The 15,856-nt window shown below is 35.6% G+C and overlaps 1 protein-coding gene across 8 annotated transcripts in view; it reads right to left on the reverse strand.

Annotated features, from left to right (window-relative positions):
* COBLL1 (cordon-bleu WH2 repeat protein like 1) overlaps positions 1–15,856 on the reverse strand; it is a 137,130-nt gene that overhangs the window by 49,491 nt on the left and 71,783 nt on the right. For all 8 annotated transcript variants that reach the window (XM_025039536.1, XM_025039539.1, XM_025039541.1 and 5 more), the window contains exon 2: positions 4,884–5,072. In XM_025039536.1, the coding sequence (XP_024895304.1) occupies positions 4,884–5,072 (189 nt within the window). The remainder of the gene's footprint in view (positions 1–4,883; positions 5,073–15,856) is intronic.

Raw genomic sequence — 15,856 nt, forward strand, 5'->3', positions numbered from 1 at the left:
CTATGGAGTCAACTATAGGGCCTGGGATTTCTAACTTCGAGTTCTATGCTTTCTTTATTTGTATTTTCAGTCACGGAATTCTCAGATTTGTTCAAATCAAAACAAATTCTTATCTGTGGTAGGGGCATAAAAGAGAGAGATCTCCTCCTGTTGTACATGGCATTGATTCCACTCCTTCCTCTTCTAGGAGAGAGAATGTACTAGTATGGCCATCAGATACTCTCCCACAGGCTAACAAAGAGGACTAATATCAATCTTTTATCAAGTTTCTCAAATTGAAACTTATTTAAAATTGTCCCCAAAAAAAGAGAAAAGAGGAAAAAGGAACAAGTATCTATTCAGTGAGGAATAATCACATCCTGGGCAAATACTTGACTATAATATAAGGTAAGGACCTAAGGTGATGTACAAACATACCCACATATTTCCTTATTCTCTGTAGTATTCGTAACAGTTTAGCCTATAAGCACATTTTCATTAAAAATTAACTTTTCCCAAGTACTGTTAGACACCATTACATATGCTGTTGTACAGTATAGCATCTTCTAAGGAGGATAGCCCCTGGGCAGCTTGTCTCTAACAGCAGTATCCTTTAATATTCACTCTTAGTAAAGCACACAGCTGCTCTGTCTGGTGAAAAAGTTCCTTTACTCCATCAGCACCACATACACACACATACATAGACACATATATACCTATACCACAGTATACTATACATATAAATAAAACATTTTCATTCCTCCTTCCTTCAATCCAACCATCCATGATGTCAAGATATACACAGAAATGCACAAGAGTTTTCAGGCTGGCACTGTAGCTACCCTTAATGTAAGCAAAAGATTGCAAAGGCAAGATGACAGATACAAGGTGACTTTTGGTCATTAAAGAGGAGGTATTACTAAGCTCTGGTATCAACAGACTGTTAAGCCAGAAGAAGGCTGCCAACCTAATTCAGGATAACAAGTGTTTAGTTTTCCCCTGAGCATAAAGTCTATTACCACCTCCAAACTTATTGTGTTCCCTAATCTGAATAAGCTCTTTGGTAAAAATCAATGTACAAATAAGTGCATTCTTCTGAAGATAATACTGTGCATTCACATTCTCGCAAATGGAACATTCTGAGCATACCTCTGCATGGATTATATAAGACGATAGAGTGGAGCTTTCTAAATATTTTCCCCAAGAATACATTTTGAAAAAAAAAAATCTAAATAGTTAAATGAACCATGCAAGTTTTCTAAATATTTATTTCAGTCTAATATTGATCTTATTTTTCAAAGGAAATGCATAGAAATAATACTAAAAAATAAATGTAACATACAAGGAATATTTTGATAAGATGGTCCCAAAAATTATATTAGAGACCCTTCACAGTGACATATGAAACTGATTTATCTAAAGAAAACCTTATGCACTTAAACTTATTTAAAATTACTCTTCTCTAGTCCCCCACAAATTTCCTGTATAATTTTGTTAAAACTTTTCCTGTTCTATTTATAGTAACGAAGCCATGAAGAAATTTAAGTTATAATCTTTGTCATGGGTCTTCACATTAAATAGCTAACATTTTTCAGAAATAGAATATATTTTTCTATTTGAACATTTTTGTTGTTGTTGTTGTTAAAACACTGTTTTCTTTCATAAACAATGGGCCAACAGTAGCTACAACATTCAAGTTATCTCAAATTGCACTCTTTAGATATCTTGAATTGTATTCTAAAATATCTAGACTCACTCCTAAGATATTCAGAATCAAACTTCTAAGATATTTAGAATCACACAACCACTTTTAATCATAAATAATATAAAAACATTAGTCATAGCATCTGCAACGTGAGTCATTCCTGAATGATTATTAGGACAAAGTCCCTAAATCAAATTCCCTAGTAAAAACACTGATATGAAACAAATTTTCTCAGAAAAAATTCCCAGCCATAAGCAAAATTTAAAAAGCAATCAGAATTTGGGGCATTCCCATTCTGAGTATTCTTGCCTTGCTCTCTACCTGGAGAATATATCTTTGTATAAAAGATCCTGGGAAAGCAACTAGGGCCCATTCAGATGTCTCTTCAAAGCACATCATGTAAGTTGCTACCTCTGTCTACAGATAAGGGTTTAGGGAGACAATAATAACTTTAATAAATTTATTAGATGCCTATTACATTGCACAAAACTGTATTAAGCACTATGAAGAAAAGCAATAATGCCTACATGGAGCTTATGGTTTATTGAAGAAGATAAGACATACATATAAATTCTAGTATAAGACAATCTATGATAACCATCAACAGTATAAAGTGTCAGAAGAGTTTGGAAGTCATAGGTAATGATTCATTTTGGGGCAATCAGGAAGCCTTTATATAAAAAAAAGTCACGAGCTACGTAAACTAACTGGAGAAAATGTGGGTGGTAGGATACTCCACATGGAAAAACTTTCAATAAAGGTTTGGCGGTGGAAAAAAGTAGAGTATCTGTAGGACAAGAGTAATGAGGCTGAAGTTTAAGATATTCAAAGGAGAGTAGCAAAGGAAAAGCCTACTGAATGTTGGAGGAGAACAAGGTGTCCCACTCTCCAGGCATGGTAATTTGGACTTCCTTAATTTAGTACTGGATCGTTGTCCCTGAAGTTTTTTTTTTAATCAAAGATGGTACTAGAAACAGAGGGATATTTTAGGTTAATCTGAGGGTGGAGAGTGAATGGAGAGAGCTCGGGGTTAAGGAAAGAAGTTTTCAGTAGGAAATAGAAGCCAATAAGTGCCAGGCACTGATACTATTTCATTTAATCCTAAGAATGGTTCAGTTATAAAACATTTTTATAGATAAGAAAACTGGGACAATGCAACAAGAGTTGGCAGCCCAGAAACAAAAAGCTGATTAATGGAAAATTACTTAGGTTTAGAGGCCTGGGAGGCAAATATGCTGAGAGGTCAAAAGGGTGAGGAAAATCTAGGGTTCTTGTAGGTACAAATGTAGTAGAAATGACTGATGCAGAATCTAAGTTAAATATGAAGAAAAATGCAGCAACCTGAAAAGGAGTCATAAATTAGACTTAACAAGGAGGATGAAAAACAAATCCAATTAAGAAAGAGAAAAGGGATAAGCTAGATGTCAAAAAGGTTGTATTCAGAGAGGGAATCCTAATATCTTAGTAATGAGACAGCTTTCATTGACGAGATACCACCAACCTGGTGGACAGATGAAGTAGACTATGGATGTAGGTTCCCAGAGTTAAGGAAATAGAAGAAATTTAGCTTAGGATAGCATGTGGAAAAGTTTTGACCAATTAAGATGGTAGACAGGATTGAGAGGAAAATCAAGATTCTAATACTGAAGTCACCGAGGTTCAAAGAAAGCTGAAGAACCCAGAAGGCTGATAGCAGAGAAGATGGCAATATAAACAGACGACTGGTACATCCAAAAAGAAATGATAGCGAAACCATTTTTACCTGTTAGCATCGGTGAAGAACTAAGAAAAATGCTTACTTTTTTTTTTAACTTGCTTTGAATTTAGGAAAAATAAAAGGAATTGCCTTTAGTACCCCAAGCCACATTCAATGTTATTATTTTTAAAACAGGGTAATGGTATTATTTCAAGGATTGAAAATGAATGATGACCACTGTTTCTAACTTACAAGATGCCTTCCTCATCCAGAAGAGGTAAAACCCAAGTGATTACCTGAATCTGAGGCAGAAACCCACCCAGTACAGTCACAGGTGTCTCAACCTCCTAAATACAGTTCAATGTGTGATCTCCACAAATATTTTCAATACAAATGGAAAAATGCCACTTACTTAAATTTAATTAGAATTTAATACATAACACTATGCATTGTTTGCTAATGATGAACTTTCCTATTTTCATGTACTTTCAATCATTTTAAAGTTACACATAATCTTGATGATGAATTTTAACATTAAGGTTATACTGAACGAATTTCTCCTGGATAAAATGACATTGTAAGAATGCAATACGCATATGCTGCTTATTCTTTTGGTCTACACACACACACACACACACACACACACACACACACACACACACACACACACACACACACACACACACACACACACACACACACGCACACGCACACGCACACGCACACACTGTACTAACGTCAAAACAGCTTAAATTTCTAAAACAGGATTCCTGATAACAAACAGGTGGTTGGAGGTGAAAGGTGGAACAAGACCGAGTATACAACTCATGTAACTTTCCACTTCAAACTGGAAAATTACACTTGGCTTTATTCAGTTTTTCCAATTTTTATGTAAGTATTAAAAATATCAGTCTCCTAAATCACATCTTCACTTCTTGCTGGGTTAAAGTTTAATTTTACATTTCTATTAACTTATCTACATTTTTAGTAAATTAATTAAATCATTCAATGATGTGAAAAATTCTGCTAATTTTATAGATAGACTTATCTGTTCTGATAAATAAGATAGAATAACATTTTAAGAGTAATTAGTAACTTCTGGAAAATCAAATTCAAAGAAACAGTTTAAAAGAAAAAGTAACTTCAAGAGGAAGGGAATGGGTTTTCTTATGAGTCACTGGCTTGCTTTTGTAAGTTTGACTTACAAAATCAATATAACTGATGACTGTTCCTCTGGGAAAGGCTATTTTTAAAAAAAATTTTAAATGATTAACAAAATATAAAATAGTTCTAAATTTCAAGAGTCATGTGACCTGGGGTTGTAAAGTTCATAGTACTGATATTAAAACATTGTTAGAAAAATTCTAATACCTTTTAGCATTTTTTTAAATAAATAACTAAACTGAATGATGAAGTATTTTGTCAAAGAAAAAAGTATACAACACAGGGTTTCAATGACAGGAGAAGAAAGGGAAGTTCTGGTATTTTATTCGCTCATCATACCTTCCATGAACAGTAGTAAATTTGATAATATCCCCAGGTAGAACCACTGAGAGTTGGATGTCTTTATCTATCATGCTCTCTTTCTGTTCTGTGATGAAAGCAGAGGATTCTACAGAATCATTAACTGAAGAGGCATCAAGGTATTTGGTCTCAGCTGGAGGAAGTGGTGCTTTGGCTTTTGGTTTTCTCCTAAAATTGAAAAAAAGACACAAAATAAAATATATGTATTTTAAAAGTAACTTTCTAATATGATCCACTTTAATAAAAACAAGAAAACAAAAAAAATATATGTTCTTCATATCTGGAAAAAAATGCCTATATTACTTGGTAATAAAAGAAACATAATAACAAAGAGATTTGATATTTGCTTCCATTAAGTTCAATTAATGTGTTCACTATAGCAAAGCAAAAGTATAACATTTTCTTTGATGAGACAAATTACAAAAATCCTTAATGTTTCAAGATGATCAGTATCTCATTCCTGTACCTCATAATAGCTTTTACTGTTGTGCCTTTCATTCTATTTGTTTCCATTCCAGTGTTTTCTGCCTCTCTATCCAGATAAATTCTACTTATCTATCCTTCGAAGCTAGCTAAAACCAACCTCTCCCTCACCACCCACCTCTTACACAGTGTCTCCCTCTATAGAGCACAAAAAATAGATTCCACAAATATAGGTTGTTTTTTTATTGGCGGGGGGTGGCGGGGAGCCAGTTTCATCTCTCTGCCTACATATATAACCCCCTACAAGAAAGAAGCCTGTCACATTTCCCACTACACTTAGCAATGAACAATGAACTGTAATTGGTTCTTTGATAAATTATATTTCTGTTTCAATGAAAAAATGTTACAAATAATCATTCTAGTAAATATATTTCAGTGTCACTGGGACGACCCCTTAATTTATAACAGAAATAGGTAGTAGACATACTGAAAAAATTCACAAGGACCAATTTAATGATTTGATAGGTTGAAAAAATTAAACATGGAAATAAATATTTTATATTTAACTACAAATAATTATATAGGTTTTTTTAAAGTATTACAAATTAGAGCTTTTGAAAATGTTAACTTTATAAAAGGCTGATTGCTTTTGGAAGAACAAATACTACTGCTTTCCATTCAGAAAACTATGAACTTTAATTCCACCCTCCCTCCATTTCTTGGCAAAAATTAAAATCAAACAAGTAAAAGGTCTTCTTTGTCAGTAAGTATGTATCATCTGGCCATTCAGTAGTTTTTAAATTTAAGGTCTCATAAATCTGAGCACCTTTATGCACTCAGCATAACAAAAAATCAGAAGCAAGTTTCCTACATTGTATATTAATTTTCTAAAACAATGGGCCTTTAATACTTAAGAGTATAATTGCAAAGATATATGGCACTTTAGAAAAGATTTCTTTGATAATAGCAACAAAAATAAAATTTTTATTTAAAGTGTTAAAATATAATAAGTTTATAAAATTTATATGAAGAAAAACTTATTCCAATTTCAAAACATTCTTAGTTTACAGAAATTTACCATTATGTATTCAATAAATGTTCATCCTGTAACAAACAATCATGTGGCAGATTTAGCTAAACACTGGAGATGTAAAGATATGACCCAGACCATACCACTCAAAAACTGACAGATATATACAAAAACTACAATATAGTTTAATGATTGCTCTAATATAGATATGCATGTGGTAGAGCCGAAGTTCATAGGAAGAGAAACTTTCCTAGGAATCCATAAATGTTTTACAGATGGGGTAATATGAGTTGGGCTTGAGGAAATGAATAGAAACTCACAGGGAAAGACAAGAAATAATTGATATTTCAGACAGAGGAAAGCAAATGGAGCCATGAAAGAAAATGGCAGTGTCTAGAATTGAACAATTTAGTAAAATTCCACGGAGAAGTCGAAGGAGAGGAGAAATCAGTTAATCGACTAAAAACTTTTATAAAGAAGAGAATTCAGTAAGGTAGCTTGGTATAAAGTTAACATGCTGAAGTCAATAGCCTATGTAGATGTAAGCAAACACTGGTCAGAAAATATAATAAAAGAAGAAAACTTCTTTTCTAATAACAACAAAAATGAATTTTTAACATTCTTACAATAAATATAACAAGAATTTTACAAAGTCTACATGAAGAAAATCTTAAATGCCAAATATTCGGCTTGGCTCTCTCCCTTCAATTCCGGATTTGTAAACACAACACCTACTCGACATCTGGACTCAGATGACTATCCAGCTTCATTGAACTTGTAATTCCTCTCCCCAGCTACTCCAAACCAAATCTTTTCCTCTCCCAGTCTTCCCACCTCAGTAAATCACAATTCTTTCAGTTTCTTGTACCAAAAATCCCCTCTCACACACATACTCACAATGCAATCTATCGACAAATTCTGCCAGCTCTATACTGTATCATAATTAGACTCAGAATCCGCCAACAGCCTTGTTCACCGAGCACCTCTCTTCAAGCTTCTAATGGGTCTCCCCCTTCCAGACATTGTCACTTTGCATTCTATTCTCAATGTCCCAGCCTAACAGCTGGAGTGATCTTAGTAAAACATAAGTCAGATCACTGCACTTCCTCTCACACCCTGGAATGGCTTCTGACCTCACCCAAAATAACATCTAGAGTCCTTTAATCTCTCCTCCCTCACCTTTAGCCTTTCCAATCTTGTCTCTCCCACTTTCTCCCTAGGCTCACTGCACTCCAATCCTATAACTACTGCCTTTTCCTTGAACACACCTAGAATGTTCCTGACTCAGGACCCTTCTCTAAAGGGTCTCTGCCTGACCTTAAGATAAAGGCTTCTATTTCTCTGCTTTACTTTTTGCCTTAGGGCTTATCAACAACTAACATCCTTGTTTACCATATCTCCTTCCATTAAAGAATAAATAATTCCATGAGAATAAGGACTTGTCTCCACTGCGGGGTGTCACACATTTGCAAATGTATAGAATCACTGAAACAATACCTGCCACATAGTAGCCACTCGTATTAATGGAATAAATTCAATGACTATTTCCCATGAAAGATGAGGTACCTATGCATGTAACTGAGAAGGAAAAAAATTCTCACGGAAAAAAAATAAATTTTTATATCAGGATTACTTACGTTGGATTTTTTTTTTTTAATTAATTGATTCCATTTAAAAAAATGAGTATTGAAAAACACATACTGGATTTATTAGCAAGGGATAATTGGGAACTTTAGGGCTTTATGTGAGTTTTATAAAGAAGGCCAGAAGAGAAGCCCAACTGTCACAGGCAGCAGGGCAAACCAGCAGGAACAACTTTGTCCACAGTGGACTTGATTTTCAAGACGAGTGGCAGTGAATGAAAGTCTGACAGGTACCTCCTGCCGCCACAATGATCTTCCCATCCCCTGCTTTCATCATTCCAGGCATCTTCCCATCTCTAAGTGTTGCTCATCCTGGTCTCCATTTGAACGCCTTTCTCATCCTCTTTGCCTTGACACATATAATCTACCCTTCAAGGTCCAGACTGAGTCACAATTTCTTGGGATGTTTTCCCTCTCTACTGCATATTACAATGAACTCCTCTGATTTGCAGTTTTACGTATTGTGTATGTGCAACTGTCTTATTTCCTAAGGTTCTTTGAGTCTGTGATGAAAACCCATCTTTATGTACTAAAGATAAGCATATATAAAAAAGAAAGAAAGAAAAGAAGGCAGAACAAAAGCACTAGTTGAATATTATTTACAAAGAACTTCTATTAAAAACATCTTAATCGTCCGTAGTATTACTTCAGATAATAAAGCATTTAAGCATTTGTCACCTTTGGTCTTGAGAAAGCATATCGAAATCAGACCAAGATCCTTCCACAGTAAACTAGAAACCCCATAGGGAAGATGCAATGTGCAAGTAATTAAATAACAAATACAAAGCAAAGAAGTACTATCATAAAACAAACGAGTAATCTTCAAAATTCAGAGCAATGAGAGCAAGCTGAAACTAGCTCTGTTGGGGAGTGGAGGGAGGTATCAAGGTACACTTCAAAGAGAAGAAATGTATGACTCAGTTCTTAAAAGAAAAGAATTTAGACAGGCAGAGCCTGTAGGATCAATTATATGTTACCTCCCAAATGTGATCCCTTTACATTCAACTTAAGAATGTGTCTACCTATTCAGATCTCTGACTACATAATATAGTTTAATGAAAAGAATACCAGGTAGAGGCCTGGATTTGGCCTGAATCCTAAGTAGCTTTAAGACTTTGTTAATTTATTTGACTTTTTATTCACCAGCAAAATTTTTAACATACATTTGACCTACTCACATCTTTCCCAGTGTTCTTTATCTTTCGGTTGAGATGCTGTGAAGCAATACCAAAATTAACTAAATGTCACCCAAATTCAAGGATATAGTGAAAATAATTAAGGGTTATAAACTAATCTAACTGTAAGAAATTCTAGTAATGCTCCCCCTCCAAAAAAGAAAGTAACATCAACAAGCAATAACAACTATAATTTACTACTTAAGAATACTAATTTTCATTAATATTTTAAAATCTCAATAACTGCCACTGAAGTCCCCACACCTCTTTTAAACAGGAATGTTTGAGTTTTCTGGGATTTTCACATAAACGCTTCTTCACGGTGGCCTAGTTTGACTACCAGTTTCTCCTCCTCAGAGACCCTCACCCTTAACAGTGAATAATAACAAATTTTACACAGGGGTAGGTGGAGAGGAGGTTATACATTTAAGGCAGAAAACTTCTCTAGGTCAAGGCAAAAATCAATTAATCAAGCCTTAAAAATAACAAGTCACAGTAAATTTTTAAGAAAATCATTGCTTTAGTCATTAAAATCATCTCAATATAACATTCAATTTTCATAATGAAAATTAAGGTACAATTTCATATTATGCAATAATATATTTAGAAAATATCAACTTATTTTAACACAGACTTCAATTGACATCTCACTGTTACTACTGATTGGTCTTTTTATCATTTGCTTTACAAAGCACTTCAAAATCATTTGAAGTAATGGTAATCATTACTCCATCCCTGTCAATAGTAATATCTTAAAATAAACAAAAAGAGGAAATAAAATACCTCTTCTTGGTTTGGGGAAAAAAACAGCTTTAAATTGTATGTGAGATATACTTACGTCCTTAATAAGCTACTAAAGTCCAATGTGATCTCATGTGTTTGCTGTATTTATATATTATTCTTAAAGATTCACTCAGAAAAAGTACTATACAAAAATACAGCCTCAATATTAAAGATAAAATATAAGAATAGAATTATGTCTTAAAACAATATGCTTTTAAAGTATTACATTTTAATGATCAGAAAGAAATTTAACAGCCACCTTCTCCCAATATAGAGGACATTCAAACAGAAAATGCCTTGTGATGACAATGTTTTGATGGGCCCTAACCTATTCATTTCATCTGTAAAGTGTAGGCCTAGTCCTCAGAACAATTTCTTAGTCTCTCTCTCTGGGTTAAATGAAATAAGAGGAGATTTTATTAAACAAAAAATTTGTTCCAATAGTGAGCAAAACACTGTGCTCTGTGCTTGAGGGAATGCAATTAAGAACAACAAAAGGTCCTTTTTCTTAACGATCCTAATATCAAATCATAGTAAATACATCAAAATCGCTGTAAAAGGTGATAATGAAAGGCAACAAGGAGACACCCAAGGCATTATGACTCTCGACAGACATTTTTCTTGTCAAAGTCACCAATCACCTATGTGTGTCCAAATCTAATAGACAATTATCTGTCTAATCTTGGTCACATTTGAGTAAATTCTTAAGTTCCAATTAGGACACATTTCACAGGTGCCCAAGTCCTCTGCTTGGGATTCTCTCCCTTTGGCTTCTTTTCATGACAACATAATTTCTTCCTTCTTCACTGCCACTCCTCATTCTCTAATGCCTTCATCTCCTTGCTCGATTTCTAAATGCTGGAACTCCCCCAAGGCTCCTTCTGTGTCCTTTCCTCTTTCTACAACCTTCACCCTCCAAGTGCTTACATCATACTAAAAGGCTTTAAATACCATCTACAAGTCGATGACTCTCAAATTCACACCTTCAATCCTGACTATTTGTTGAGCTCTGACTTATATGCCCAATAATCTCAGGGTCTTCTCCGTTTGGATGTCCCATAAGTATCCCATAACCAAAGCTCTTGATTTTCCTTTTCACTCCCAATCCCTATTCTCATCTAAACCTCCCCTACCAACTTTCCCCATCTCTGCAAACGACACTACAGTAACCACCCATTAATCCAGGCAAAAATCTTAGGCATATTTTGATGCCTATGTCTTAGTTCCAATACATCATCATATCCTGTGGGCTCTTAACTCTAAAACATATCCTGAATCAGTGTACTTTTCACCAGCTCCTCTGATACCACCCTGGCAGTTAAGACAACATCTGTAGCTTGGATTCCTCCAACAGCCTCCTGTCTGGTCTCTCCTATTTCTCATCTTCCCCCTTAAAATCCATTCTTCCTTATAATAGTCAGAGTGACCTTTTAAATATGAAAATCAGATTACATCACATCTCTGATCCTTCACAGGCCTCTCAAATTCTTTTTTTGGCTTATGAGGCCCCAGATGAGCTAGTTTGGTCATTCTCAAAGTGTGATTTCAGAGCAGCAGCAGCAGCAGCAGCAGCAGCATCACCACCTTGGAACTTGTTAGAAATGCAAATTCTCAGATTCTAACCCAAATCTACATAATCGAAAACACTGGGGTGGACCCCTGCAATCCACATGTGACAACCCTCCAAAGTGATTTCAATGCAGGCTCAAGTCTAAGAAACCATTGAGCTAGTCTCTGCCAAACTCTGAGCATCCTCTCATTGCTTTTTCCTGTATAATTCACACTGGCATCTTTCCCTTCTTCGAATAGACCCAGTCCCTTCACATCTAAGAGACTTGGACAGCTGTTCCTCTGCCCAAAATGCTTTTAACCACAGATCTTTAAATTGGCTGCTCTTCGAGCTCATTCAGACTTCAGATCAAATATTTTTTCTCACAGAAATATTCCCTAAGCACTCAAAAGAAGTGCCACCCATCTCAGCACAGCCTTCACATAACCCTATTTTGTCTTCATCACATTTATCACTATCCAATACCATCCTGTTTGCTTATTGTTTATTATTTGTCTTAGCCTCTAGAATGAAAATTTCTTGAGCATTAGGACTTGTCCTATCTCATTCTCTGCTAGCACCTAAAACTTTAACTGGTACAAGGTAGGGTGCTCTATTAGTGTTTGTTGATTTAATTGAGGGAGGAAGAGATGGAGGGCTATATCAGTTTCAAGAATTCATAGGACAATAAGAGCTTGGTGGGTTCCTGCATATCATACTATTTTGTAACACAAACTATTTTGTGACCAGTCAGAGGTATAAGAAGTCCGAAGATACCCAGATGGGTAAAAGTATTGAATCCTCAAAAAGATTCTAAATCCTCAGCCTATTTGGACGGTTTGGTGGAGCGGCGGGACGGGGCAGGATTAAGGATTAAACAGACAGATTGACTTCTAGAGTGAAAAGAAACCTTCATTTTGCTCAGATGTTCAGTAACTTCCCTGAGACCATGTAACCAATTTGTGGTACAAAACTCAGATGCCCTGGCTGTAGCTTCCCTTGAGCAATGAGGATCATGATTAATATTAGGAAAGAATAACCTAATTCTGTGTTATCTTTTCAGTTTTAAGAATGGAACTCATCTTTCAGGTAGATTTGGCATAATTTACCAAACAAAGAGGCAGTGGGTATTCTTCACATCAAACTAAGCATTTATTAAATGCGATGCCTTCGTGTTCCCAAAGCGAGTTCCGATAAGGACACATACCAAAAAAAAGCTTTTATCCTATTTTACTACCATATTACCAACAACAACAGCTAAGCCTTGAGTGCTGAAAATTATTCTAAGTATCTGACATCTACTACCTCATCCTTACATCATTGAATGAGGTTAAGTGCCACCATTTACATGCTCCAGATGAGGACACTGATGCGCAGAGATGTTAAGGAATTTAGCTGTAAGCGATGGAATGGAGATTTAAACCCAAGCTGTCAGTTCTAAAGCCTCTTGACCACACTCTATCATCCCCTTGGGAACTGAAACATTCATACAAAATAAAGTAACAAAAAATGAATGAGCAAAAGCCAACTGGTAGAGAAAAAAATGAGCAGTTACTCAACATCTACTGCTAAGGTGCTTTTTTCCTACAATTAATTTCACATAGCAGCTGTGATTGCCATTTCTGGGCTTTACAAAGAAATTTATTTAAAAATTTGCCCCGAAGCACAGAATATGCCCTTCTAATGACTATAACAAGAGCCATCTAAATAATCCATGATAGTATTAAAATAGGAATGCAGTTGCCAGATGTGCAAATACCCCATTCACAACAACATAGGCCGCTACTTCCCTAGGTGGAGCTGTGGAAACAATGTATTGGGAACCAAAAAACTATGGCAGTGTCTTATAATGGCCACTCCTGTTACCTTAATCACTTTGTTTCTCTGGTTCTCCATTCCCCACTTCACAAAATACAGGTATTGGACTAGACAATCCCAGGTCCTCGCCACTTCTAACATGCAAAGATTGTGCATAATAATTTTGTTTAGGACTGGAAATGGAGGCCTCAGATATTTTAGGACTGGGGGCAAGACATGGGGGCTGAGCTAATTTACAAACAACATTTGGTTGAAAGAATGACACGAACAGGACTTTCCCTCCCAGGGAGCTATTCCTATGCTGAGAACACTTCTGGTCAGGCAAGGGTCTCCTCCGAGGCTAACAGGAAGTGGTTCTATTTCCAAGTGCCTTTCTCTCTCTTGGCACACATACGCACTAGGAAAAAAATGATGAATACAGTGACAACTCAAAAGAAAAACTTAAAAAGCTTCTGGTTTCATTCTCCCACACTCAATTTGTTTCATGTGAACACCTGGAATTGAAGGTTTCTATCACAAGTCATCCATCACTTCAGTTTTTTTTTTTTTTGCTCCGATCGCCCCTCCACTCAAATATGACTAATAATCCAAAGCCACATTAATTATACCTTATGTTTCTATCATCTTAGATTTTTTTCCTTCTTCCCAGGACACGCACACACACTCAAAATGCAGAATTTCTATTATCTTAATTTCCACTTTCCTGCCCCTTCCAAGTACTGTTTTATTTCACTCCTCTTTTTGCAGACTAACTCAGAGATCTCCACTGTCCAATATGGTAGCCATGTAGCTATTGAGCACTTGAAACAAGAGTAGTGTGCCTGAGCACTCTATTTTTAGGTTGCTTAATGTTACTTTATATTTTTAAACTGATACTTGATTCACTTACTGGAAAACACATTTAAGTATATTTGGAACTTGGCTTCCATAAAAGAAGCCATAGGCATGAGTCTATAGGAGCTGAGCACTTGAGGACAGGACACTGTGGACATTACTCATTCACGGGGTCACCAGGAGTCAGAAATGACTCAATGGCATGTAACATATACTTGCTTGGGACAACCTGGGTATATGGCTCTAATTTCAACCATGAATTTTTATGGCATCTAAATACAATCAAGTATTATTTCTAATGAAAATACAGCACCAGAATTGAGATGTGCGATAAGTGTAAAATACACACCATATTTTGTAGACTTAGTACAAAAATATTTAATATCTATTAGTAATTTTTATGCATTGATTACATAATATTTTTTATATACTAGGTTAAGTGATATATTCCTGTGGTAGGCAGCTCTAAGATGGTCCCCAGTAAGCTTGCCTTCTTGTGTAATCTTCTCCATTAGAGCGTGGGCTGAATTTAGTAACTCACCTTTCAGTGAACAGAATGCAGCAAAGGTAATAGGATGTCGCTTCAGAGACTAGGTTACCAAAAGGCTGTGGCATCGGTTTGGGGCAATTTCTCTTACTTGGTATAAGGGAAGCCAGTTGCCATGGTATGAGCTGCCCTATATCTCTGGCCAACAGCCGTAGGGGTAAGCTTGGAAGCAGATCCCACCCAAGCTGAGAATTGAGCCCCAGCTGACATCTTGACTGCAGCCTCACCTCCTTGACCAGCAAGTTAGAGAAGTAGTATTCTATAAAAACCCAAAGCTTCAATTTCAGCTTCAGGTGATTTCACATTCTCAATATGTTGTAAAGCACCCTCTATTCATGCCATTACTTGCACTCAAAGGACATCCTCCTTGGAATCTACCAGTGAAAATCCTCTCTTTGGATGTTTCGTCTTTCAAGAACCTTTCTTGTTTTATGCACAGAAGTCCTACTTTAAAATCTTTCAGTATCTTCTTTATATTTGTAGTAGGACACTTGTATAGAAAGATCCTTTTGTTTAATAAATAACTATGAAGATCTATCACACTCAACACACAGTGTTGATGAAGTGGGGCAAATCCAAAGACAAGACACAGGCCTTTTCTTCTGGCACTTATAGTGTGGTAGAAAGAATAAAGAAGTGCCAAGTAACAAATACAATACAGGAAATAGGCTCCCTTGTGTCTCACAGCACAGTTTTCAATGTATATCACCTTATCTACCAGAAAAGTTTTCTGAATAGGATTTTTTGTATTTTTTAATATATCGCCTTTTACAGAGTATGCTCGATTTTTTTTCTTGAATGAATCTATTTAACTACAGTTTTCATTAGGTTTATTCATTTTTTGTTACATTATATTCCCTCTCAAATCTTTCCTTTTTACTACTTTTAGGAACTTAGCAATTATGTAGAGTAAGGTCCAGGGATACAATAGAAATCTCTTTGAAACACTAGGTCTTCCAGTATAAGTTGGCATAAGTAAATAGTTTTTGTTGTAATGTAGTTGTCATATACCCAGAAAGACATAAGATGCTCCCTCCTCCTATTTTAACCAGGTATCTACTCCAATAGAAGAAATAACTACACAATATATCTCATTTTATGAATGTTGATAGACTAATAGTTTACGCTTGAGCATTTCTAAGCCAAACTC

Source organism: Pteropus alecto, unplaced genomic scaffold (assembly GCF_000325575.1).
Source record: "Pteropus alecto unplaced genomic scaffold, ASM32557v1 scaffold3, whole genome shotgun sequence".
In the NCBI taxonomy this organism is placed as follows: Eukaryota; Metazoa; Chordata; class Mammalia; order Chiroptera; family Pteropodidae; genus Pteropus; species Pteropus alecto.